The following is a 27,938-nucleotide window of genomic DNA, read 5'->3' as shown; positions in this document are numbered from 1 at the left end:
GCAGGTGCTGGATGGCCTACTCCTGCTCCTATTTCTTATGTTCTTATGTTCTTATGATTCCCTCCCTAACAGAATGGTGGGTGAACCTACACCACATAGACTCCAGTGGTTCAAGAAGGCAGCTCACCATCACCACATCAAGGGGCACATCAGGGATGGGCAATAAATATTGGCCCAGCCAGCAACGCCCACATCCCGTGAAAGAACTTCGCTGTCAAGAAGTCAGAAAATAGTGGAAATTGAGGGCACCCGTTTAAGTAAGGTGACTGACAGTCACACCGAAGGGGTAAGTTTTAGGTATTGGAGGAGAGAAGGAAGGTGACAAGGAGAGGAGGCCCAGCGTGAATGAAAAGACCAACATTGACAAGAAAGACTGAAGACCAAGCAGCCAAAAGTGGGGTTTGGAGGGAAGCTGGAGCGTGGTTGCTCCTGTCCCCAAACACCTACTGATGGTTCAGTGGATTGCTGACAAATTCAGAGTTGACCGATCAAATAATTATTCGTTCTCCACCAACTTTCCTCCCCCACTGTGATTTATTTTAATCACCTTTCTTTTTCTCCTGAGTTGCACCCTATCTGAGAAATCAATTAATCTTTAGTGCCTGGAGACTCCAGGATAACTCTGGACGGTTGGCAACCCAGGTCCAGGCTGGAATGAGAGGGTGTAAGGATGGATTTATCAGGATCATTTATCTGGTCATTGCAAAGTGTTGAGAAGAAGTAGCTCTGTCTGACCCGTTGTGGACTGTGAGTCCTCCCGGCCTCCGAGTGTCGCTATGAGTCCTCCGGTCACCGGCTGTCGCTGTGAGCCGTCCCGCCTCGTGGTGTCGCTGTGAGTCCTCCTGGCTCTGGGTGTTGCTGTGAATCCCCCTGGCCTCTGGGTGTCGCTGTGAGTCCTCCCAACCTCAGGGTGTCGCGCGCGATGAGTCCTCCCTGCCTCCAGGTGTCGCTTTGAGGCGGGGCCGCTGCTGCCGGGGCCGCGGGGAGATGCAGTCGGTGCGGGAGAGTTTGTGGCGACTGGCGCAGGAGGCGCGGGGTGAGTGAGTGTGAAAGGGCCGGGCGGCGGCTACTGATGCTGCTTTCTGATCCGCCGATCCTCAGGCAACACTAGGGAACCACAGCCCCGGTGCTCGGCCCCTTTGCCCCTTGACCCCCTGCGTCCCCTCATCTTATCCTGCCCCATCTAACGTCCCACCTCTGACTCTGCCATTCCTCTCCTGCCCACCCCCTCCTCTTGCTCATTCCCCACTGCCCATTCCCCTACCCTCCCCCCGCCTGCCCACTCCCCCCCCCCCCCGCCTGCCCACTCCCCTCCTCTCCACCCCGCCTGCCCACTCCCCTCCCCCCGCCTGCCCACTCCCCTCCCCCCCCTCCTGCCCACTCCCCTCCCCCCCCTCCTGCCCACTCCCCTCCCCTCCCCCTGCCTGCCCACTCCCCTCCCCTCCCCCTGCCTGCCCACTCCCCTCCCCCCCCTCCTGCCCACTCCCCTCCCCTCCCTCCTGCCCACTCCCCTCCCCCCCCTCCTGCCCACTCCCCTCCCCCCCCTCCTGCCCACTCCCCTCCCCCCCCTCCTGCCCACTCCCCTCCCCCCCCTCCTGCCCACTCCCCTCCCCCCCCCCCTCCTGCCCACTCCCCTCCCCCCCCTCCTGCCCACTCCCCTCCCCCCCCTCCTGCCCACTCCCCTCCCCCCCCTCCTGCCCACTCCCCTCCCCCCCCTCCTGCCCACTCCCCTCCCCCCCCTCCTGCCCACTCCCCTCCCCTCCCCCTGCCTGCCCACTCCCCTCCCCTCCCCCTGCCTGCCCACTCCCCTCCCCTCCCCCTGCCTGCCCACTCCCCTCCCCTCCCCCTGCCTGCCCACTCCCCTCCCCCCCCTCCTGCCCACTTCCCTCCCTCCCCTCCTGCCCACTCCCCTCCCCCCCTCCTGCCCACTCCCCTCCCCCCCTCCTGCCCACTCCCCTCCCCTCCCTCCTGCCCACTCCCCTCCCCTCCCCCTGCCTGCCCACTCCCCTCCCCTCCCCCTGCCTGCCCACTCCCCTCCCCTCCCCCTGCCTGCCCACTCCCCTCCCCTCCCCCTGCCTGCCCACTCCCCTCCCCTCCCCCTGCCTGCCCACTCCCCTCCCCTCCCCCTGCCTGCCCACTCCCCTCCCCTCCCCCTGCCTGCCCACTCCCCTCCCCTCCCCCCACCTGCCCGTTCCCCCCCTCCTGCCCATTCCTGCCATTCACCTGACGAAGAGGGAAACCTCGAAAGCTTGTGAGTCTATTATCAAATAAATCGGTTGGACTAAAACCTGGTGTTGTCAGACTTTTTACTGTGTTTACGCCAGTCCAACGCCGGCATACCCACATCATCCCTGCTGGACCAGTTGTGCCTTATTGCTGGCTGTCTTTGGAGTACTTTATCCGGCCATCCACTTGCTCAGAGAGCATTGCTAACTTGTCTTTGCTGGTATCAACTCTGACTCATTTTGGTGGTGTTATGTCGACTATGTGATGGGAACTTGGTAACCTAGATATTGAGTTTGTCTGGCAGCGATAACAGGGTATCTGTGAGCACCATTTCTTCTCTTGGAGTGAAATTGTAACTCAGAAACCTCAAGAGGAACTTCTCTTGCTGGGGCTGTATGTGTATCTTTTTTATAGATCTACTCTTATAGCTGTTCATCACTCTCCACAATGAAATTTCACTCAGAAAAATATATGGAATTCCTCACTTCCATACACAAATGCCAAAAGCTGTCTTTCCATATTGTCATACCATATCTCAGCTGATGTTAGGGTTTTAGATGTGAGTGTTATTGGCTTCCCAGTTCTTTTGTAGAAGCATCTGCTTGCAGAGTAATAGGTTGATCTTTCTCTACAACCTAACTATGACAATAACAGTGTTTTGCGCCCTTTCCTTCTCCTCTATATACTCTTTAAATGCTATGCTTTGTCTATATAGCACAAGAAACAATACTTTTCACTGTATCCCAATAAATGACAATAAAAAATTAAATCAAAAAGGTTTATCTTTGCTGTAATGTGACAGTCTTTTCTTCTTGCATACTTCTACTTTGAGTTTGTTAAACTCCTCTCAATAACTCTCATCAACTCTCTTAGGTTTGCTGTGTGTTCCAATGATTAAAGTTTATTTATTAGCTTCACAAGTGTAATGAAGTTACTGTGAAAATCCCCTTGTCGCCACACTCCAGTGACTGTTCGGGTACATTAAGGGAGAATTTAGCATGGCCATTGCATCTCACCAGCATGTCTTTCGGATTGTGGGGGAAAACTGCAGCACCCAGAAGAAACTCATACAGACATAGGGAAAATGTGCAGACTCCTCACAGACAGTGACCCAAGACCGAAATTGAACCCGAGTCCCTGATGCTGAGAGGCAGCAGTGTTAACCACTGTGATGTCCTTGTTGACTGTTACTGAATAACTCTTCCCTCAGCACCCTGTATTACTGACTGTTTCTCTACTGACAATGACTGACTCTGAATGTAGGAGGAAACCGGGGTACCTGAAGGAAACCCCACAGACAAGAGAACATGCAGATTCCACACAGACAGTGACCAAAGCCGGGAATTGAACCCAAATTCCTGGCGCTGTGAGGCAGCAATGTTAACCGCTGTGCCATTGTGCCACCCTATGTGCAGGTTAGGTGGATTGTCCGTGGTAAATGTGCAGGGTTATAGTGCTGTGTGGTGGTGGGTGGGTATGGCTGGGTATGATGCTGTTTCAGACAGTAGGTACAGACTCGATGGGCCAAACAGCCTCCTTCACTGTAGGGATTCTGTGGTTCTGTCGCGGTGTATTGGTTCAAGCCAAGGAAACATCTTTGTTTTTTCTTGTCCCTCGGAGCTTCCATTTCTAAGTTAGCTGTGACATTTTCAGGACTTGGTTGACAACATCACGTGTGTGTGCGTGCATCCAACGAACTGGCATTGCGTCATGTTCATAATGTATTTGTCTGTGTTTAGCTGGATCCCAGCTCACCATGTTCTCTCCATGTAGGTGATAGCCTTTTTTTATCTCAACCATAGATTTGGGTATGCCAACTGTTCCCTTGCATCCTTCCATTTCTCATCTACTTTCTGCTGGAACACATCTGAGCTCACTTTATTTGGTTTGATTTATTATTGTCACATGAATTAATAAACAGTGACAAGTATTGTTTCTTGTGCACTATACAGACAAAGCGTACTGTTCATAGAGAAGGAGAATAGAGAGAACAGAATGTAGTGTTACAATCATAGCTAGAGTGTAGAGAAAGATCAACTTAATGCAAGATAAGTCCATTCAAAAGTCTAATGGCAGTGGGGAAGAAGATGTCACTGAGGTGATGTCTTGAGTGATGGAGTGAATAAATCATTGGAAAATTGATGAAGCAGCTTAAGATGTTTGGGCCTAGGACACAATCCTGAGGAACTCCTGCAGTGAGTCCTGGAGCTGAGGTGATTGACCTCCAACCACCACAATCATCTTCCTGTATGCCAGGTATGCTTAGAGTGCAGCTCGAGCATCATTTGGGTAGCTCAGCACCATCCAAGCCAAAGCAGCCCATTTGATTGGCATCACCTTAAACATTCAATCCCTCCAGCACCGATGCGCAACAGCGGCAGTATGTACCATCTACAAGATACGCTGCAACAAATACCAAGACTTCTTTGACAGCACCTTCCAAACCTGTGACCCCTGTCATTTAGAAAGACAAGAGCAGCAGATGCATAGGAACCCTTCCACCTGCAAGTACCACCGCCCCCCCCAGGGCTATACACTCACCATCCTGACCTGAAAGTGTATTAGCCGCTGCTCCTTCACTGCCACTGGGTCAAAATTCTGGAACTCTTTCCTAACAGCATTTTGGTTGTACCTTCAACACTTGGACTGCGGTGGTTCAAGAAGACAGTTCACCACTACCTTCTTAAGGGCAGTGTTGGGGAATCTTTTGGAGAAGATGTTGAGGGATAGGATACATGTACATTTGGTAGAAAATGGACTAGTTAGTGACAGGCAGGTTTTGAATGGGGAAGATCTTGTCTTACCAACATGATTGAGTTTTTTGAAGATGTGACAAAGATAATTGATGAGGGAAAGGCTGTGAATATAGTATTTGACATTCTATAGTATAGAAAGCATTTGACAAGATCCCACATGGCATTTCTGATACAAAAACTAAAACCATATGGGATTTGGGGTGGGCTGGCTGGCTGGATGGATACAGAACTGGCTTGGTTATAGAAGAAGAGTAGCAGTGAAAAATAATTTTTCACAATGGAGATCTGTAGCTAGGGGTGTTACGCAGGGATCAGTGCTGGGAACTCTGTTGTTTGTAGCATATATAAATGATCTGGAGGAAAACGTGGCTGGCCTGATTAGTAAGTTTACAGATGACACGAAGATTGGTGGAGTTGCAGATAGGGCCGGGGATTGTCAGAGGATACAACAGGATATAGATAGATTGGAGACTTGGGCGCAGAGATGGCAGATGGAGTTTAATCCGGACAAATGTGAGGTGATGCATTTTGGAGGGTCAGATTTAGGTGTGAATTACTGTAAATGGCAGAACCCTTAGGAACATTAACATACTGAGGGATCTGGGCGTGCAGGTCCACGGTTCCTTAAAAGTGACAACACAGGTGGCCAGTGTGATTAAGAAGGTATATGTCATGCTTACCTTCTTCGGCCAGGGCATTGAGTACAAGAGTTGGGAAGTCATGTTGCAGCCACACAAAACCTCGGTGAGGCTGCATTTGGAATAATGCTCGCAGTTCTAGTCACCACACTACCAGAAGGACATGGACGTTTTGGAGAGAGTGCAAAGAAGGTTCACCAGGATGTTGCCTGGTCTCAAGGGCATTGGCTATGAGGAGAGGTTGAATAAACTAGGATTGTTTTCGGTGGAAAGACAGAGGCTGAGGGGAGACCCGATAGAGGTCTACAAAATTATGAGGGGTACAGACAGGGTGGATAGGGCATTTTGCCAGGGTGGAAGTGTCAATTATAAGGGGGCATAGGTTCAGAGTGCGAGGGGGAACATTTAAGGGAGATGTGCAGGGGAAGTTTTTCATGCAGAGAGTGGTGGGTGCCTGGAACGTGCTGCCAGAGGAGGTGGTGGAAGCAGGGACATGAGCAACATTTAAGAAGCATCTAGATGGGTATAGAGGGATACGGACCGAGTAAGGGCAGAAGGTTTTTTTCAGTTAGGGTATCATGATCGGCACAGGGCTGAAGGGCCTGTTCCTGTGCTGTACTTTTTGTATCCATGCCTCTGTTACTTGGTGTTAACTATTTCAGTTTTCTCCTTGCTGTCCTCACTTTGTGCACGTTCAGAATTCTGCGATCCTAACACACACCAAGTCCCAATTACTTATCAGCCCCTGTGCTCACTGTCCTACACTCCCACTCTAACAAGTCCATAATTGAAAAATTCCATCATTTTTCTTCCAAAATCCCTCAATGGCCTCGTCCCTTCCAGTATCTGTGACCTAATCCAGCCGTAAAAATATTTGCAATCTCTGTGCCCCCGAGTTCTGGTCTTGCACATCTCTGATTTAATTAATTCAAATTCATTCTTAGCTGCCTGGATCCTAAGCTCAGAAACTGCCCCTCTTCTTCTTGAAGATATTCTTATAAGTTGACTTCTATAGCAATTCACCCAAGAGTCTTAAACAGCACCTTCCAAACCCACGACCACTTCCATCCAGAAGGACAAGGGCAGCAGTTACATAGGAACCTGCAAATTCCCCTCCAAGCCACTCACCATCCTGACTTGGAAATATATCGCCGTTCCTTTGCAGTCGCTGGGTCAAAATTCTGAAATTCCCTCCCTAATGGCATTGTGAGTCAACTCACAACACAGACTGCAGCGATTCAAGAAGGCGGCTCTCCACCACCTTCTCAAGGGCATATAAGGATGGGTAATAAATGCTGGACAGCCAGTGATGCCCATGTCCCATGAATGAATAAAAGAAACCTTGGGTCATCTGTCCTAATAGTTCCTGTGTTTAGATGTTGAATTTTAATTGATGAAGCACCTTGGGACATTCTGCTACGTTGTATGAATTATATAAATATGTGTTGTTGCTTCCTTGCTAAAGTCCCCGTCTCTACTTTGTTTACAGAGCTGTACTTGAATGACTCAGTCCCATACTTAGAGCAGCCCCCCACGCCACTGGAATTGCAACGAAACTGGCTGTGCCCCAACAAGCCCTTCATTGTGCGGAATGCTATCAGTCACTGGCCAGCAGTCTCCAAATGGACAACCACCTACCTAAGGTGCATTTCTAACTCTGTCTCCTTATTGTGCTTTTGTCTTACTTCAGTCTTCACACCCAGTAATTCTTCCCTGGGCCGCCCCAAGGCACAGTGACATAATGGTTAGCACTGCTGCCTCACAGCGCCAGGAACCCGGGTTTGACTCCTGGCTTGGGTCACTGTCAGTATGGAGTCTGCATGTGTTCCCCGCGTTTCCTCTGGGTGCTCTGATTTCCTCCCACAGTCCGAAAGATGTGCTGGTTAGGTGCATTGACTGTGCTAAATTCACCTCAGTGTACCCGAACAAGCACCAGAGTGTGGCGACGAGGGAATTTTCACAGTAACTTCATTGCAGTGTTAATGTAAGCCTACTTGTGATGCTAATAAATAAACTTTAAACTTTTTTCTGCAATCAGTCTCAGCCATTGTTTTGTGACTGCACTGAGCCATGCTGACTAAATCGACCAAGGAAACTTTGTTGGTGATCTTGCTCTGTCACTTGGCATGGGTTGGATGGGGACTCGTGTGGGAAGAGAGCTTTTTTATTCTTTTCCTCAATTTCCATTAATTTTCCTCCCCCAAATGGTTCAAATGGTACAAAATTACAATTTAAAAATTTTCACCTTTGTTTTCAAATCCTTTCCTGGCCTTACCCCTCCCTATCGCTGGAATCTCCGTCAGCCCCAAATCCACCAAAATATCCAATTCTGATTTTTAACCGCTCAACCAATTAGATCCATAAAACAGGCTCTCATCTCCAATGAACTGGGGAACAAGGTAAGACTGTACTCCACAGAATGCACTGGAGTAAAGTCTAGGCTGTGTGTACACATTTTCACTTATCTCTGAGGAACAACTTCTTTCAAAGGGTTGTAAATCTGGAGCTCAGTGCCCCAGAGTGCAGTGGAGACTGAATCAGTCAACAGATTCAAGAAAGAGATAGATTTGTTTCTAATGAAAAGCAGGATAAAGGGCTATGGGGAGCAGGCAGGAAAAATCAGAGGTAGCAGCAGTAGGCAAATTCAGCCCTTTGAGCCTGCTCCGCCATTCAATCAGATCATGGCTGATCTTTCCCTGGTCTTAAATCCACCTCCCCACCTGTTCCTCATATCCCTCTTTCCTTTTTTTAAAATCAGAAATATATCAATCTCCCTCTTGAAACCATTTAATGATTCAGATTCCACCATGCTATGGGGCAGCGAGTTCCACAAATTCACCACCCTCTGTGAGAAGTAGTTTCTCCTCATCTCAGTTTTAAATCTACCGCCTCTCAACCTGTACCTGTGACCCCTTGTTCTGGATTGCCCCATAAGGGAAAACATTTGGTCTACATTTACTTTATCAATCCCTTTTAAAATTTTATAAAGCTCTATCAGATCCTCTCTCATCCTTCTAAACTCCAGCGAGTATACACCCTAACTGTTTAATCTCTCCTCATACATCAATCCCAGAGTCAATGTGGTGATCCTCCTCTGAACTGTCTCCAGCACCATCACACCCTCCCTCAAATAAGATCAAAACTGATCACAATGCTGCAGATGTGGTCTCGCCAGCACCCTATATAATTGCAACAACACTCCTCTACTTTGAGTTGAGACCAGGATAAGTTCAGCGATGAACATGTTAAATGGCGGAGGAGACTCAATGGGCTGAATTGCCTACTCCTGCTCCTAATTCCTATGTTCCTATTGGTGCTGTGCTTTCGGCTGCCTAGGTGCTAAGCACTGGAATTTCCTCCCTAAACCCCTCGGTTATCCTCCCTTAAGACGCTCCATAAAACCTACCCCTTCCACCGCAATATTTGTTCATCTGCTCTGATATCTCTCCCCGTGGCTCAGTGGCAAATTTTCTTTAATAATTCTTCTGTTGAGCACTGTGGACTGTTGTTCTACATTGAAGGCGCTGTTAAAATGCAAGTTGTTTTGATCGTGTTTAACATTCGGGTGTTTTAACCTGCAGAGAAATGATTGGGAAGCAGACGGTGAGCGTGGCGGTGACCCCCAACGGTTACGCTGATGCCGTGCACGAGGGCCGGTTTGTGATGCCCGAGGAGCGGCAGATGCCCCTTGCGGACTTTCTGGACATCATAGAGAGGAAGCGGTCTGCGAGTGGAGTGTTCTATGTGCAGAAACAGTGCTCAAACTTGACGGAGGAGTTCCCTCAGCTCCTGCCAGATATAGATCCCCACATCCTGTGGATGAGTGAGGCTCTAGGTACTGGAATACTGAGCGAGAGGCGGCAATCACAGCTTAGTTTACTCTGTCATATGTGTTCATCGGTGCTCGTATCGGCAGTTATAGAAATAAGTTAAATTATTTCCTTTCCTAATGCTCTACCAGTTCATACCCACTCCAGTTAGATTTCCACCACTAAGGTGATCACACTTGAATCATGGAATCCCTACAGTGCAGAAGAAGGCCATTTGGCCCATAGTCTGCACCGACCTGCCGACAGAACATCTTAACCAGACCCATCCACCGCCCTCTTCCCCGTAACCCCATATATTTACCCCATTAATCCCCCTAACCTACACATCTTGGGATGCTAAGGGGCAATTTAGCATGGCCAATGCACCTAATCGGCACATCTTTGGACTATGGGAGGAAACCAGAGCACCTGGCGGAAACCCACATAGACATAGGGAGAACAGGCGAGATCAAATCAGAGACAGTCACCCAAGGCAGGAATCGAACCCAGGTCTCTGGCACTGTGAGGCAGCAGTGCTAACTACTGTGCCACCTAGCAACTCCTTGAAGTGGTGCTTTTTTCGTGATTCCCTGGGATACACTCTTCACACGTTGAGGATTTTTTTAATGAGTGTTAAGTGCTGTGTTTTATGTATTAGAGTAAGACCCTCTCTAAAGCTGCACGGTGACTTGGTGGTTATACTGCTGTCTCACAGCGCCAGGGACCTGCGTGCGTTTTCTCTGGGTGCACTGGTTTTCTCCCACAGTCCAAAGATATGCGGGTTAGGTTGATTGGCCATGCTAAATTGCCCTTAGTGTCGAGGGACTAGCTGGGGTGAATGCGTGGGAATAGGGCTTGGGTGTGATTGTGGGTGGTGCAGACTCAATGGGCCGAATGGCCTCCACTGTAGGGATTCTATGATAAAGCGCTTGTCCTAAGACTCTGACACACTGATGCTGGGACACTGAGGTAAATTCTGCCACTGCCCCTCAAGCAGACTTAGGGAAGAGCCAGAGACTGTTGCACCATTCATGTGCAGAGCATGGAGCTGGAAGAAGGTAGATTCCTAGGATGTGTGATGATGAGACTCCTGGAGTAGCAGCGGTCCACATCTCCTCCCAATCCCAGCAAAATAACAAGGTACCCACCTACTTACTTCTGGGTCTGTTCAGATGGATTGCTTGCAGGCCATCCAGTTGGAGGGACCTCAACAAAATGGAGATGACCCCAGTACCTTGGGGTGGGGGCAGTAGATGGATCAGTAAGTTCTTACACTAGGTGGAGGCCTGAAGATTCAGGCTTCTCTCTTAACAGGCCTATGGGCAGTCGCTCTGTGCCAGTCTGGGTTCAGATTCTTTTACTGTGAGCTTGATGGGTTTTTTTTCTTTGCTCTTGTTTTAGGGAAGATACCTGATGCAGTAAATTTCTGGCTGGGGGAGTCGGCTGCAGTAACTTCCTGTAAGTAACCAGAGCCTGTTATTCGCGTAATAATCGGGTGTTGGGCAGGGTGAAAGGGAGGCGGTGTTCTGTTTTTGGGAGATGTTGCCGGGCAGAATTGCTGCAAGGAACCCGTGCCAGCCAACAAGAATCTTGCCCTAGGTGTCCTTTCCATTATTGATTGACCTCCAGAGACTCCAGTGTTGATCCAGAGTTTGCCAGTGTTGGGCTCACATCCCGATGGCGGACAAGTCCAGAATCAGGAGTCATAGTTTGTGGATAACTTTTAGAACCAATTTGCTCGCATCCTCTTTATTGTTTTGTTGCTAGTTTTACTCCCTTTACCCACATCGACCAGAAGATAGGGGAGTCTAAAACTAGAGGGCATAGATTTAAGATGAGAGGGGAGAGATGCAAAAGGGTCCAGAGGGGCAGTTTTTTCACGTAGAGGGTGATGTGCCTGGAATAAGCTGCCAAAGGCAGTAATAGAGGCAGCTACAATTTTGTCTTTACATTTACATGGGTAAGATGGGTATAGAAGGATATGGGCCAAATGCAGGTAGTTGGGACTAACTTAATTGGAAAAATCAGCCTCATGGACAAGTTGGGCCAAAGGGCATGTTTCCAAGCTATAAACCTCTATGATTCTATAACTGAGTGAGGAGAGATTTCTTTACCTAAAGGGTGGTGAATGTGTGGAATTCAGTACCACAGAATACAGTTGAGACCAAAACGTGGTATGATTTCAAGAAGAAATTAGATATAGCTCTTGGGGCTAAAGGGATATGGGAGGAAGGGAAGATCAGGATATTGAATTTGATGATCAGCCATGATCAAAATGAATGGTGGAGCTGGCTCAAAGGGCCAATTGGCTTATTCCTATTTTCTGTCTTTCTGTACCTACTTCTACAGCCATTCTGTTTGGCATGACGCTTATTGAGCTTCAGTTTGATTTGCCAGCTGGTCCTTGTGCCTCGTGTCATGCAGTCTCACTCCCACCCCATGGCCTGCACTGACCCATTACAGTGTTGGTTTGTAATGAGGTCAGAGGGCTCAGTTTTATAGATGATCCTCCTATCCAATGATCAGAACGGGAATAGATTTCAGTATGAATCAGAAGCTGCTCCACAATGGGTCTAGCCTGACTGTCGGTTTCAGAATATCTGTGGTTTCGTGTGGTTAGCACTGCTGCCTCACAGCGCCAGAGATACAAATCGATTCCTGGCTTGGATCAATGTCTGTGTGGAGTTTGCACATTCTCCCTGTTTCTGCGTGGGTTTCCTCCAAGTGTTCCGGTTTCCTCCCACAGTCCAAAGGTGTGTGGGTTAGATAGATTGGCCTTGCTAAATTGCCTCTTAGTGTCAGGGGGACTAGCTAGGGTAGATGCGTGAGGTTGTGGGGCTAGGGCCTGGATGAGATTGTGGTTGGTGCAGACTCGATGGGTTGGGTGGCCTCCTTTTGTACTGTAGGATTCTATGATTGCTTTAACCTTTGGAGATATCAGGGATCATTTTCCAGACATCTGTTAATGAAAGGAGACCTGCCCGTTGGCTGTACAAATTGGATTATTTATGCACAGCCCATGCTTCTCTGTACATTTAAACTAGAAGACAGAAAATTGTAGTTACTACGTTTGCAACTCCTTGATAGGGACCCAAGTCCATCACATCTACTAACAATATCTACTGAAAGGTAACTATTCTGTCATGTGGCACTGTCTGGGAAGCCATTTGAGTGATGGTGTGAGAGAGCTGAATAAAAATTAGTAAAGACATAGTCAGTAACACACAACTGGGTTACTGAGTTACAACGTGAAGGAGCTAGGTTAATATCAGAAGAGATTAACATCAGTAAAGATACAGTCAGTTGCATGGGGAGGCGATGACCTAGTGGTATTATCGCTAGACTTATCCAGAAACTCAGTTAATGTTCTGGGGACCCGCATTTGAATCCTGCAATCTGGAATTAAAAATCTACTGATGACCATGGAGCACTTGTCGATTGTTGGAAAAACCCATCATCCCAATGTCCTTTAGGGAAAGAAATCTGCCATTCTCACCTGGTCTGGCCTACGTGTGACAATGTGGTTCGCTGTCAGCTGCCCTCCAAGGGCAACTAGGGATGGGCAATAAATGCTGTAAGAAGTCTCTCAACACCAGGTTAAAGTCCAACGGGTTTATTTGGTAGCACAAGCCACTAGCTTTTCAAGCGCTGTCCCTTCATCAGGTGAGTGGGAGTTCTGTTCACAAACAAGGCATATAAAGACACAAACTCAATTTACAAAATAGTGGTTGGAATGCGAGATTTTACAGGTAATCAAGTCTTAAAGTTACAGACAGTGAGCGGAGAGAGGGTTAAGCACAGGTTGAAGAGATATGTATAGTTTCCAGCCAGGACAGTTAGTGAGATTTTGCAAGCCCAGGCAAATTGTGGGGGTTACAGGTAGTGTGACATGAACCCAAGATCCCAGTTGAGGCCGTCCTCATTTGTGCGGAACTTGGCCATCAGTCTCTGCTCAGTGACTCTGCATTGTCGTGTGTCATGAAGGCCGCCTTGGAGAATGTTTACCCAAAGATCAGAGGCTGAATGCCTGTGACTGCTGAAGTGTTCCCCAACAGGAAGAGAACGTACTTGCCTGGTGATTGTTGAGCGGTGTTCATTCATCCGTTGTCACAGTGTCTGCACAGTCTCCCCAATGTACCATGCCTTGGGACATCCTTTCCTGCAGCGCATCAGGTAGACCACATTGGCTGAATTGCAAGTGTATGTGCCGTGTACCTGGTGGATGGTGTTCTCACGTGCGATGATGGCGTCCATGCATGTCTTGCAGCGGTTGCTGTGGCAGGGTTGTGTGGTTACCCCAGTCAACGCCGGCATCTCCACATCATCAGTAAATGTTGGCCAGCCAGCGATGCCTGTGTCTCATGAAGAAATGATAAAAAAAGATTTCATCCTCCAGTAGGAATTTTGCTCTGGGGCACCCTTGAAACCTTTCTTTCAAAAAAACATTTTACTGATTCAATTGGATTATACAAAACATGAAAGCCACAATAGGTGGACTTGTTGCGGCGACACGATGGCACAGTGGTTAGCTCTGCTGCCTCACAGCTCCAGGGACCCGTTCTCACTATGGGTTTCCTCTGGGTGCTCCGGTTTCCTCCCATAGTCCAAAAATGTGCAGGCTAGGTGTATTGGCTAAGGTAAATTGAGTTAAGAAGTGTCACAACACCAGGTTAAAGTCCAACAGGTTTATTTGTAGCAAAAGCTGCTAGCTTTCGGAGCGCTGGCTGCTCCTTCATCAGGTAAGTGGGATTTCAGTTCACAAACAGGACATATAAAGACACAAACTCAATTTACAAAATAATGTTTGGTCCGCATTAAGGTAAATTGCCCTTTGGTGTCCCATGATGTATATGTTAGGGGGATTAACTATGGTGAAGGTGTGCAGGCGTAGAGTAGGGGAGAGGGCCTGGGTAAGATATTCTATCAGCGAGTCAGTGCAAACTCGATGGGCCAAGTGGCACTGTAGGGATTCTGTGGATTCTATTACCATTTTCCTATGATAATATTTAGACTATAAAATACTTTATTTGGTTTTCTCATTACAAATATTTATCTGAAGTGTGTTACAAGATCTTAATGTCAGGTTCCACATATACTGCTCTATTGACCAACCTCCCACCTGTCACCCCATGTAAACTTGAGCTGATCCAAAAGGCTGCTACTTGTGTTCTAATTAACACCAATTCCATTCGCTCATCACCAGGTGGTCACTGATCTGCATTGGCTCCCGATCCACTTCTATAATTCTCAACCTTGTTTTCAAATCCTTCTGCATCTTCTTCTCTCCCTATCTAACCCCCACCAGCCTTCCGAGATATCCTCACTCCTCCAATTCTGGCCTCTCAAGAATCCTCTTTTAATTGCTCCACCACTGGAGTAATTGGGGCCTTCAGCTCCTAAATCCTGGAATTTTCTTCCCGACTGTCTCTGCCTCACCACCTCTTTATCCTTTTGGATTCTCCTTAACCTAACTCTTAGCCAAGCTTTTGGCCAAATGTCTTGTCGAATTTTGTTTGATAGTCATTCCAGTGAAGCTCCTTGGAACATTTCACTGTCTTTAAGGTGCTATGTGAATGCAAGTTATTGTTTGTCATAAACAAGATTTTGAATGCTATGTTGGGTGTTAGAAAGTGAGCAACCCTAGCTAACTGTGTGCCTGTGTGTTCTCCATGCTATGATGTAAATCCACTGCTTGATTTGGCTGCACTGATTTCCTGCACAGTTGTGCAGTTTTACTGATTCTTATTTCTCAACTTTATTTCAGTGCATAAAGATCACTATGAGAACCTGTACTGCGTGGTTTCTGGAGAGAAGCACTTTATCCTCCACCCTCCCACTGACAGACCCTTTATCCCATATGGTAGGTCAGGCTTTCACAGCACTGCCCCTTACCTCTGAAATCCTGTCCAGCCTGGCTGTAAAAATGAATGAAATTAGTTAATCTGAACGAGTTTATAGAACAGATCATTATTCCATATGGATTGGCAGTCTCCGTTCCAGATATTGGCCAGTAAGGGAAATGGGAAAAGATATGGAATGAATTTAGTCTGCGTTATTTCATCAAACTCTTCCCGGCAAACATGTGTCACTAGTTAGAAGTATATTCCCACCAAACGGTTCCAAATAAGGACTGAACTTCCCATCCTGGTCTGTATACTAGCTAACATTATAAGTGCTTTCCTCCCCTTAGCTGTTGCCTCCCATCTCATTTCGTGCCTTCTGTCATCCACCCTGACTTTAAAAAATACCAACCATTCTCCTATCTGCTCTTGTACAACATTAAACCCCATCTCCAACCTCTTATAGAAACCATGCAACGCAGAAAGAGGCCCTTTGGCCCATTGAGTCTGTGCCAACCACTATCCCATCCAGGCCCTACCCCCATATCCCTACGTATTTACCTGCTAATCCCCCTAACCTGCGCTAAGGGACAATTTTTAGCACGGCCAATCAACCTAACCTGCACATCTTTGGACTTTGGGAGGAAACTGGAGCACCCGGAGGAAACCCACGCAGACATGAGGAGAATGTGCAAACTCCACACAGACATTGACCCAAGCTGGGAATCGAACCCAGGTCCTTGGAGATGTGAAGCAGCAGTGCTAACCACCGTGCTACTGTGCCACACTGGAACACCTCATTGCTTCCCAGATCCACGCTCACCTTTCCTACAGTTTTACCATTAAATGTTTCAATCATGTTTCCATTACTTCCACAGCACTGAAATAGCCTTAATCTAAGTCAAAAATTACATCTTACACAACCTTAGTGCATTTTTTAACATTAACAAGCACCATCTTCTCCTTGGTCCTCTAGTTCAGTGAGATTTCCCATATTGATCTTCTCATGCATGTGCACTGATGGTGTCCTTTCCTGTCTCTGCACTGCTATTTGCAAAGAACCCTAAATGATCTACCCTTTCTTCCTGTCCTTCCTCATCTAAATGCTGCATATTGGAACAGAACTAAAGATGTGTTCAACATCTGTGGTGACACAAATTAATCTCTCCACTGCCTCTTGATCCCACTGTCTCATTGTCAGACTGCTTGGCTGATGTCCAGTTTCGGTTGAACTGCAAATCCTTTCATTTAAACACTGGGATGACCAACATTGCCTGTGGCCCTCACTACAGACTCCATATCTTCTCTCAGCACCTTCTTAGGCTGAAGCAGACTGTTTGTAATTCTAATCGTCCTTTTGAATCTCAGTTGAGCTTCTAATCAAATATCTTCTTCTTTAGAAAAATCACCTCCTTCCAATTTCAAAACATTTGCCATCTCCACCCCTGTCTCAGCCTATATGCTGCTGGATGCCTCACCCTTAATATAAAAGTCTGAGGTCATGTACCAACAGCTTCTTCCCTGCTGTCATTAAGATCTTTGAATGGACCTACCTTGTATTAAGTTGATCTTTCTTTACACCCAAGCTATGACTATAACACTTACATTCTGCAGCCTCTCCTTTCCTTTTCCCCTATGCACTGTATGAATGGTATGCTTTGTCTGGATAGCATGTAAGAAACAATACTTTTCACTGTATCCCAATACATATGCAAATAATAATCAAATAGTGTGACAATAATCAAAGTCACATCCAAATTCTTTAACATCTTTGCTTTATTCTGTCTCTGCAACCTTCTTCAGCCCTAGAACCCTGCATTTTTACATTTTGTTTCCCCATCTTTGCTATCCACCAAATGGCAGTCCATACACTTTACCTGTTTGGGTTCTACGTGCAGGAATCCCTTCTGTCAACCCCTCCACCTCCCTATCCTCCTTTAAGTTCATCCTTAAAACTCACTTCTTTGACTAAAGTTTTAGTCTCTGCTCCTAATATTTTTTGCTTCCTTACATCTCCATACCTGGACTTTAAGCTATTTTCCACATTAAAATCACTAAAATAAATGCTCTCTTGCTTCCCTTAGTTGCTACTCCTGCTGGTTGGCCAAGCCAGGACTGCATCATCTGCAGCTGAACAAGTAAACAGGACCTCGTTCCAGTCACCAGGGAGTAGTCTTGTGTACTTAGACACTACAACGTGCACAAGGACCAATTCTCCCACCAAGTGCCTTTCCCTCTCTGTGGGCTGTTGCTGCTCATGGCATGACTGAAATTGGAAGGTCAATAAACAAGAAATGAGAACCCTCCCCTCCCACACACCTCCATTTTCTGCCATAGTTCCATAGTATAAACTGGCCTAAATATTGTGTATGGAGCATGGCACTGGTGTCTTGAATGTAACATTGTGATCTGGGCTAATTATTGAAACTCAGGTTGTCGCTGGTTTTGCAGAATTCTTCCAGCCTGCAACATACAAGGTGAATGAAGATGGTTCCTTTGATGTGATAGATGTACAGAATGCAGAGAAGGTAATCAACGCTTCACAATTTTGCTTAATGTTAAGCAGTGGGAATAATAAGAGGAAGGAGGTGCACACTATTCTTTAAAGTTTAAAGCTTATTTATTATTGTCACAAGTATGCTTACATTAACACTGTATTGAAGTTGCTGTGGAAATCCCCTAGTCGTCACACTCTGACGCCTGTATAGGTACTCTGAGGGAGAATTTTAGCATGGCCAGTGCACCTATCCAGTACGCCTTTCGGACTGTGGGAGGAAACCAGAGTACCCAGAGGAAACCCACGCAGACACGGGGGGATCTTGCAGACCCCGCACAGACAGTGACCCAAGCCAGGAATCGAACCTAGGTCTCTGGCACTGTGAGGCAGCAGTGCTAATCACTGTGCTGTCGTGCTGCCCCATAGTCTTATCTAACGTACAGTATGTATAATTAATGCTATACTTAGGAAAATAATACACGGTGTATTAAGAACGATTAAACTAGTCCTTTTTGGACAAGTCAATTTATTTTTAATTTTGTGTGTTAACCATCCCACAAGTTATTGCCTGTCACATCATTGCTTTGTAAAACAGAGGAACCTAAACCTGAATGGTGTGGTTAGATCACAGTGAGGGAGGTAATAAGTTATAAGGTTACATATATTGTACGCACAAACCAAATTACACAGGACAATTAGCCCATTTTTAGAAATGTTTTCCATATCAAGTTGTAGGTAGTTTGGTGATAAAGGATTTTGCTCAACTCTTTTGTGTCGTATTCTAACCTGGTCATGTGGGCACTTTGCTCCCAGGGTCTTTCATCACTGTTCCCTGCAGGCATCCAGCAAATGCAGGGGAAGAGTCCATTGTGCCCTGGGGGAACACCTGGTTCCTGTTCGACGTGCTACTGCATGATAGTGTGGCCGAGACTGGAAATAGTGTGGCAATTTACAGGCTCAAACTGGTGTCCTAACAGTCAATATCCAAAGCACCAAATCTTCAAATCGGTATGCCTGTTGCAGCTAAGTTGTGGTCACTCTATCATAGAAAGGATATTATTAAACTAGAGAGAGAGCTGCAAGGATTTACTAGGCTGCTACCAGGACTTGATGGTTTGAGTTATAAGAAAATAGACTGGGACATTTTTCCCTAGAGTGAAGGAGACTTATGGGTGATCTTATAGAAGCCTATAAAATAATGAGGGGCACAGATGGTGAATATCTTTTCTCAAAGGTAGGGCAACCTAAAACTAGAGGGCATAGGTTTAAGGTGATAGGGGAGAGATACAAATGGGTCTAGAGGGGCAGTTTTTTCTCTGAGGGTGGTGAGTGTCTGGGACAAGCTGCCAGAGGTAGTAATAGAGGCAGGTATAATTATGTCTTTTAAAAAACATTTAGAAAATTACATGGGTAAGATGGGGTGTAGAGGGATATGGGCCATACACAGGTAATTGGGACTAGCTTCGTGGTTTGAAAAAAAGGGCAGCATGGACAAGTTGGGCCAAAGGGCCTGTTTCCATGCTGCAGACCTCTATGACTCTAATTTCTAGTGAACTAAAGATGTACTTAAGATTCTCCTCTGAGCCTTGTGACTGATTATTCCATCTGGTTTAAGAGCTCCTAGTAACAGTAGTCCTGGATTATATTGCGTGGGTTGAATTAAATCAAGATCACAGCATGTAGAGATGCTGGCATTGGACTAGGGTGGGCACAATAGGAAGTCTCACAACATCAGGTTAGTACCCAACAGGTTTATTTGGAATCATGAGCTTTCAAAGCGTTGCTCCTTCAACAAGTGAATGGACCTGACTTTAACCTGGTATTGTGAGATTTCTTACTGTTCATTTTAACCATCATTATTATTGGGCGCCACAGTAGCACAGTGGTCAGCACTGCTGTTTCACAGCTCCTGGGACCTGGGTTCGATTACTGGCTTGGGTCACTGTCTGTGTGGAGTTTGCACATTCTCCTTGTGTCTGCATGGGTTTCCTCCAGGTGCTCCAGTTTCCTCCCACAGTCCAAAGATGTTCAGGTTTGGTTGATTGGCCATGCTAAAATTGCCCTTAAAAGTATCCCGAGGTGCATAGGTTAGAGGGATTAGTGGGTAAATATGTAGGGATATGGGGATAGGGCCTGGTGGGATTGTGGTCGGTGCAGACTCGATGGGCCGAATGGCCTCTTGCTGTGCTGTAGGGTTTCTATTATTTTCTATGATTATTTTTTGCTCACATCAACCGTGTTTCCCGTGGCCCAGTAATCCAGCAGGTTAATGGAAATGAGAAAAGCTTCATCCACGAGGTAAATGTCTTTATGGCAGTGCTTGTGGGTCAGGAGGAGCAGAATCGTCCCTCCAGTCCCAACAATCTACCTCTTAGCCCACCCCCCCCCCCCCCTGCAAATACTCCCAGCAATCACTCTACTCCCTGTGCACCCACAACATCACCTGTCCCTCTGACACTGTTGGAACTGGAGAGAGCTGCAACGATAAGCATTGCTAAAGCAGCCATGGGTATATTCATACCGACAGCTTCTCTCCTTCATGTCACTTGGAAACCTAAGCTAAACCCTCATTCTCCATGGACCAAAAAAGCCATGCTCTCTCCAAGCTTACTGCCCACTTCAAGTCAGGTTAGTTCCTGTTCCTTTAGTCATTAGGACTCTGTCATTGCAAAGTGATTGTGGCCTTGACAGTGGGCTTTGTTTTCAGAAACATGGGTGAAGTATCAAAGAAATATCCAACCTGAGATAGTTGGTGGGAGTGTGGACACTGCTTTCCACCTCCCCTTCATTGTACCCCAACTTCAATCACAGCCACTCCACGGCCTCAGGTTAGTGTGATAAACAATTGAAATCATCTGTAAAAGAGTATTTGGTATGAGTGTAAGTGCAGGTCAGTCTCCACAAATCCACAGATAATGCTTAAAGAGTATTAGCAATTTCTTTATCCAGGATAATTGGCTGGTTCAGCTCCTGGTTCTTCACAGATAATATCCTTATCTCAGGTATGCAGACTGCATACAGGCTGTAGCAACCAAGAATACAATGGAAATATGTCAGGAAATCACTAAAGCAAACAAAAATGGTTGGAAACTAACTTTTTTTGGCTCTGATTCACTGACTCTACCAGGCCGAAATGCTTTTGAGTGCCAGAGCTGGCCTTGCTCATGGACTGTTGATCCAGGTGGGCGGCACGATGGTACAGTGATCAGCATTGCTGTCTCACAGCTCCAGAAACCTGGGTTCGATTCCCAGCTTGGGTCACTGTGTGGAGTTTGCACATTCTCCCTGTGTCTGCATAGCTTTCCTCCGGGTCCTCTGGTTTCTTCCCATATCCAAAGATATGCAGGTTAGGTTGACTGACCACGCTAAATTGTCCCTTAGTGTCCTGGGATGTGTAGATTTGAGGGATTTGCATGATAAATGTGTGGGGTTGTGGAGATAGGCCTGGGGTGGGATTGTTGTCAGTGTGGACTCAATGGGCCTCTTTTGCACTGTAGGGTTTCTATGATTCCAGCTGAATTAGTTATTGTGGTGGAGGGAAAAATGGGTGAAACATGAGGAAGCTAGTGAAAATGAAAGTTACTGAGAACTTTTCATCCAAATGTCAGTCAAGTAGTTAAATAAGTTATCAAGGAAAGCCATCAGAGCAGCCAGTTTAATTGTGAGAGTGAGTTGTTGTACATGTTGTGAAAGATTGAACAAAGAATTGATCTTTCAAAAAAAGATGTTTGTTCCACCTATTGACATTTTCCTGTTCCGATGTAACCATGCTAGTGTCTCTGCAACTGCACACATCATTATGCACTGCTACTAGCATGCCACTTACAGCATCCTCTCCATTGCCAATAAACTCAGCATTTGAAAGGCCTCAACAGGCCCATTCAGTCCCTATAACTGAGGATCTGTTCTCAGATGGTTAACGTGGCCTTGTAATCCTTTATCCCTTACAATATTGTCGGAGTGTGATGAGTGCAATGGAGTGGCCTCAGTGAGGCTTGCTCTGTTAATGAGGAAAACATAGAACCATTGTGCTGCATTGTTTTGTTTTAATTTATTTTTCTCTCTCAAAATTCATCCAATAATGACAACAAAAGGAGGCTTTTGAATCAAAGCCAGTTGTGGAGTGCTCTTCTATTCTACCTTGCTTTGCCTAATGAAGTTGTGATCCCAGGGAAAGTGACTGATAATTCCAGGGTTTGTGGATTATGTAACATACAAACACTGATTAGTCAATTTCAGTTGATCTGCATAAGCCTTGCAGACTGATTGCCAAGCTGTGTTTGGTATTTTGCAAATCCCAGATAAACAGAGATTAGTTTGTAATCGGCATGATTCAGTGCTGATCAACAATGATTGATGGCCACAAAAACTGCAGCCTGCTTCTGTACAAATCTCTCGACCATTCGCTTAAAGAGGTATTTAATGTGAAGATGAGTTCAGAAACTGGTTCAATGCTGGGGAACCAGTGGCTAATGAGGTTCAGGGCATTCATTTTTCGGACTATTTCACAAAGCCCTTTACATTACGACTGGATCACAGGTGAACAACTTAAAAGCACGGCCCTCCCAAATTGCTTCAAACTTCATCACCTGACTGCCTGTGCTTTGATGTTTTGTGCCATGTTGCTGGCATGCTCTTGTGTCATGACATTAACAAAATAAATATCTTTCATCATAACGGTGCAATGATGTTGAAAAGACTTGCATTTGTGTAGTGCCTTTCACACCCACCTGATGTCTCAAAGCGCTCTACAGACAGCTAAATGCTTTAGAAAGTGTAATCACTGATTTAGTGCAGAGAGTGCATCCAGTTTTGCGCACCACTGCAAACAGCAATATGATAATCAGACAATCTGTTGATGTGATGTTGATTGAGGGATAAATATTGGCCGCAGCACGAAGGGTAACTCATCTGCTCTTCAAAAATAGTCCTTTGGGATCTTTTGCATCCATCAGAACAGATATATGACAGCTCATCTTATCCAAAATACCACATTCTGACAGTACAGCAAGTGCTCATAACTGCACTGCGGTGTTAGCCTTGATTTTTATGTTCATGTCCTGGACTGAGATTTGAACCCAGAACCTTGCAATTCAACCTTGCGAACTGAGTCACAGCGGACACACACTGCCTCTGAAACCCACTGCTATGACTCAGTTATAACCCATTACAACCAGGATGATCGGCGAAAAACCTTAACTGCCGCTCTAAAAGATGAGGCAGATTTATTTTGGTGTGAAAGGCCCAGACTATGGAAGGCAGTGGCTGAAAGACAGAATAAATTCCCCTCCAGGTGATCAAAACAATTAGGGATACATGGAAATGACCCAAGTAGTCACTTGGGTAATGCCCCCATTTCAGCAGAGACCTCCAGTTAATGTAGGAGCTCTGGTTGACCTTTGTGCCTCGCCAGGGTGTAGAGACCAACTGAGATCAATTAATTCAGCACAGACAAGGAATCAAATATGAGACGGTGTGCCCAGCATAGGTTAGTAACCCACCAGGCTGCACTTTAACCAGGCAGGCCACTGGGGAGCTGCATACAGCTGGATTGTACAAACTTAATGTTATCTATTTTCCAATATATTGCAGTGTGAATCCCTGATATTTTTGCTTAACTATAATATCATCTGGATGTGGGCTTCACTCCAACACACAATTTAAACTGACACTCCAGTAATGAGTGAGTGCTGCATTGTCCGAGGCGCTTCACTTCAATTATATCTCAAGCTGAGACCCTGTTTCCCTGCTCAGGAGGGCACTAAAGATTCCATGATACCAATTGAAGAAGCAGAGTGTGTTTTGTGTTCTCCCTCAGCTAGCACCACCAGAAAGGAATGAACTGATTACTACACATTACTTTAAAGTTTGAAAGTTTATTTATTAGTGTCACAAGTAGGCTGCAGTTTGAACTGCAATGCAGTTACCGTGAAAATCCCTCAGTCGCCATAATCTGGCTCCTGTTCAGGTACACTAAGGGAGAATTTAGCACAGCCAATGCAGTCAACCAGCATGTCTTGCGGACTGTGGGAGGAAACGGGAGCACCCGGAGGAAACCCACGCAGACAAAGGGAGAACATGCAAACTCCACACAGACAGTGACCCAAAGAGGGAATTGAATCGGGGTCCCTGGCGCTGTAAAGCAACAGTGCTAACCACCATTCCAGCCCATTGTAATATTGTTAATATGATTTTAGTGCATAATGGTTGCCACATTTACCTATACAACAGAAATTGCACATCAAAGCACAGCATTTTCTGCATGCAGCAGTTGGAGAGACCTAGGGCAAGTATGATTTGCATCTACTCTGGTTTTATGTAACTAATTGTCTCTTCTTTCCTCCCCAAAATCAGGTTCCTTGGATTCCTCTTGACCCATTGAACCCTGACCTCAGCCGTTACCCGGAATATTCTCATGCCAGGCCTCTCCACTGCACAGTGAGAGCGGGCGAGATGCTATACCTGCCCTCTCTGTGGTTCCACCATGTCCAGCAGTCACACGGCTGCATTGCAGGTACAGCAATGCGATCTGTCACAGAAATGAAAACTAGACATCAGGCATTCACCCATTGTGAGTGAATGAACACCACATAGGATGGTACAAAAAGCAGAGATTAATGAAAGCAAATATGGACATGTCAGAAGCAGGTGTAATTATAATGGGGAACAAGGAAATGGAAGAGGCATTAAATACTATCTATCTGTTTTCACTGTAGTAGACTCACAAAGCATTCTGGAAATAATGGGGAACAAAGGAGCAAGTGAGATCGGGGAACTTAAACAGACCATAATAAGTAAAGAAATAGTAACAGAAAAATTAATGGGACTAAGTGGCAACAAATCTCCTGGACCTGACGACGTGCTCCCTGGGTTTTGATCTTCTAGAAACCCTTAGATTCTAAAATAGTTGCTAAGGATTGGAAGGTTGCGAACATAACCCCATTATGTAAGAAACGAGGTATGGGGTTGGCACAGTGGTTAGCACTGCTGCCTCATAGCGCCAGACACCCAGTTCAATTCCAGCCGTGGGTCACTGTGTGGAGTTTGCACTTCCTGTCTGTGTCTGCGTGGGCTTCCTCTGGGTCGTCTGGTTTTCTCCCACAGTCCAAAGATCTGTGGGTTAGGTTGGTTGGTCATGCTAAATTGACCCTAGTGTCAGAGGGCTTAGCAGGATAAATGTATGGGGTTGTGGGAATAGGGCCTGGGGGGGGATTGGTACTGACTCGATGGGTCGAATGGCCTCCTTCCGTATTGTAAGGATTCTGTGAAAATGTCCAATTGTAAGTCAGTTAGCCTAACATCAATAGTAGCCTGCGCTAAAAGTGCTAAAGTCTATTATCGTAGACATGGTAACAGGACACTTAAAAAATCATAATATCATTAAGGGAGTTAACAGGGATTCGTGAAAGGGAAATCACGTTTAACAAATCTGTTAATTTTTTGAGGATTAACTAGCAAGATGGAATAGGGGAACCAATGGATGTAGTATTCTTAGATTTTCAGAATGCACTTGGTGAGTTGCTATACAAGAGTCTTTCGGACTTATATAATTGGGGGTAATATATTAACATTGATAGAGCAGGAATGAAAGGGATATTTTCAGGTTGGCAGCTGTAACATACAAACTAGGAGCTAGAGTAGGCCACTCATCTGTTCTGCCATTCATTTAGATCATGGATCTAATTGTAACCTCAATCTCACATTCCTGTCTACCCTTGATAACCTTTTACTCCTTTGTTAATCAAGAATCTATTTAGCTCTGTCTCAAAAATATTCAAAGATTATACTTCCTCTGCCTTTTGAGATAGAGAGTTCCAGAGACTCAGTACTCTGTGAGAAAAAAACATTCTCCTTAAATGAGCAATCCCTAATTTTTAAACAGTGACCCCCTGGTTCTTGATTCTCCAACAAGGGGAAACATCCTTTTCACATTCACCCTGCCAAGACCCCTCAGAATCTTAGGAATAGGACGGTATCTCAGAATCCTATTTCTTTTGTTCTTATGTTCTGTGTGGAGTTTGTACGTTCCCTCTGTGTTTGTTTGGGTTCTGCTGGGTGCTCCAGTTTCGTCCCAACTACAAAGATGTGCGGGTTAGGTGAATTGAGCATGCTAAATTGCCCCTTAGTCACAGGAGATTAGCAGGGTAAATACATGGGATTGGGGGATAGAGCTTGGATGGGATTGTTATCAGTGCAGGCTTAGTGGGCCAAATGGCCTTCTGCACTGTAGGAATTCTATAGTTCTATTATTGAAAGGTTAGCTTTTGTTACAAAGTGAATGTTACATTGTTGCCTTAAAAGCCAGTATTTTGATAGCTTTTTTTTGACAATATCCATCTTAGCTGCTGCTTTTAATGTTCTATGAATCTGAACCTCTAGCTAGTTCTTCCACACCATCTAATATTCCTCCATTTTTCACTTACTGACAGTGTATCCCATTTACCTTCCCCATTCCACCTTATTGCAATCTCCTTTCAAACTTCCATTCATCCCCAGAATGGGTTAGCATGCCTACTGTCGAATTTTCTGCAAATTTGGACCCCAATACTTCTAACCGGATAGTTGTATACACAACCAAAGCAAAACAGGCGCTGCCACATACACACTGTAAAACTATTCTCCCAGGAATGTGCCTCCGCCCCACATTCAGAGTAGTGCCCTTGACTGTTCCAGAGTGACATTTTTCCCAGCGCTAACCATCTTGTTGGCTCTCTGCGTGAGATTACCAATTCAAAGACTCAATTGGAACCTGTGCTCAATAAGAATGGACAGAAACTGCACCTTCAGCAGAGCAAATGTTTCAAAATCAAAATTGAAGAAATGCCTCTTTTTGTCCTGAGAATGATTGTTAGTACTGAGTTTCTTTCATTTCTCTATTTCAGTGAATTTCTGGTACGATATGGAGTACGATATCAAGTACAATTACTTCCAGTTTCTGGACTCTGTAACAAAAGCGATGAATACAGTGTGATTTACCCAGACAAAGATCCAAGACAGTTTGGGCAGAGACAAACTCGGATTCAGACTTCGAGCTGCTCCATATAAATGTGAACCGCATCAGAAATACTGTTCACACATGGGCTGGGCTTCTTACTATGTGCCTGATTAGTCACTGTGTGACCACTGCAAATTTGTTTTCGCTTTGGTGAAACAGAGCCAATTACCAAGATGAAATCATTGCTACAACCAGATAGTTCATTTTTCCTGACTATATAACATAATGTGCCAGTGCCTCAAAATCAGTGTCTATAGACCTGACCTTGTGTTTACATGTGTGGTTTCTCAGGCTTGAATGAGTCATAGAGGTTTACAGCATGGATAAATGTGTGCCATTGAATGAATAGAAGACAGAGATCCATGAGGTGGTTTTGAAGATTGTGCATTTTGTTCCTAATCACTTCAGGGTACTTTATCTAATTACTAACCTGGTTTAACAGGTACATTGGTGAAGCAATGATTGACTGTGTTCTTCAATAGTAGCTCTGTACAAACTGCAGAACTCTCAGTGTTAATGATAATCCATATCAGCAACTCACCATGCCTCCTTCAACCTACCAAAACCTGCCTTGACCACTGGGACATTGCCTACTGCAGTTTCTGCACAAAGTTTCACACTTGGAACTCGATTTATGTTCTATCACTGGGTCAGAATCCACTCTGGCTCTGACAGTGGTTATAACAGGAGGCTGCAGCAGTTCAAGAAAGCGCTCACCACCATCTTTTAAAGGGCAGTTAGGGACAGGCAAGAAATGGCGGTCTTGCCAATGACACACATCCCATGAAATAATATTTCAAAACTCATTGTTTAAATAAGGTTGGACTATTTAACAGATAATCATTGGTATCCCATGTGGAGCACTCCTTCATGACCATTCAGGCTACATTTGCCTTCCAAACGTCAACTGTCTGTGTAGCTTTCAGAAACGTGTAGGCGGCCCGAAACTCAGGAACACAAGGTCCCAACTGCATGACAAGCAATGTGTTGAGTAAGCACTGAATATTTTACTCTACCTCATTAATAGCAATAAGCAGAGCATAAAGAGTGGAGAACAGTGATACATGAACTTCAATCTACAGATGAGGCTGATGGGCACAAAGTAAACTAATAATTATGAGATAACTTGGATATCCCTGTTTTCCAACATATATTCTGTATTTGTTGAATAATAAAA

The 27,938-nt window shown here is 45.7% G+C and overlaps 1 protein-coding gene across 2 annotated transcripts; it reads left to right on the top strand.

Annotated features, from left to right (window-relative positions):
• Positions 1-970: 970 nt before the first annotated feature.
• On the top strand, positions 971-27,938 carry jmjd7 (jumonji domain containing 7). Of its 2 annotated transcripts, XM_080203015.1 has the most exons (8): positions 971-1,036; positions 7,110-7,263; positions 9,202-9,455; positions 10,831-10,887; positions 15,194-15,289; positions 17,721-17,797; positions 24,121-24,280; positions 26,649-27,938. In XM_080203015.1, the coding sequence occupies exons 1-8, from the start codon at positions 988-990 to the stop codon at positions 26,735-26,737; spliced, it is 936 nt and encodes a 311-aa protein (XP_080059141.1). In that variant the 5' UTR covers positions 971-987; the 3' UTR covers positions 26,738-27,938. The 2 variants fall into 2 exon arrangements, with proteins under 2 accessions (XP_080059141.1, XP_080059142.1); XM_080203016.1 differs by lacking the exons at positions 10,831-10,887; positions 15,194-15,289.

This window comes from Carcharhinus amblyrhynchos, chromosome 14 (genome assembly GCF_965287045.1).
Source record: "Carcharhinus amblyrhynchos chromosome 14, sCarAmb.v2.hapA, whole genome shotgun sequence".
NCBI lineage: Eukaryota > Metazoa > Chordata > Chondrichthyes > Carcharhiniformes > Carcharhinidae > Carcharhinus > Carcharhinus amblyrhynchos.
This window is presented reverse-complemented; position numbering and strand designations above follow the sequence as displayed.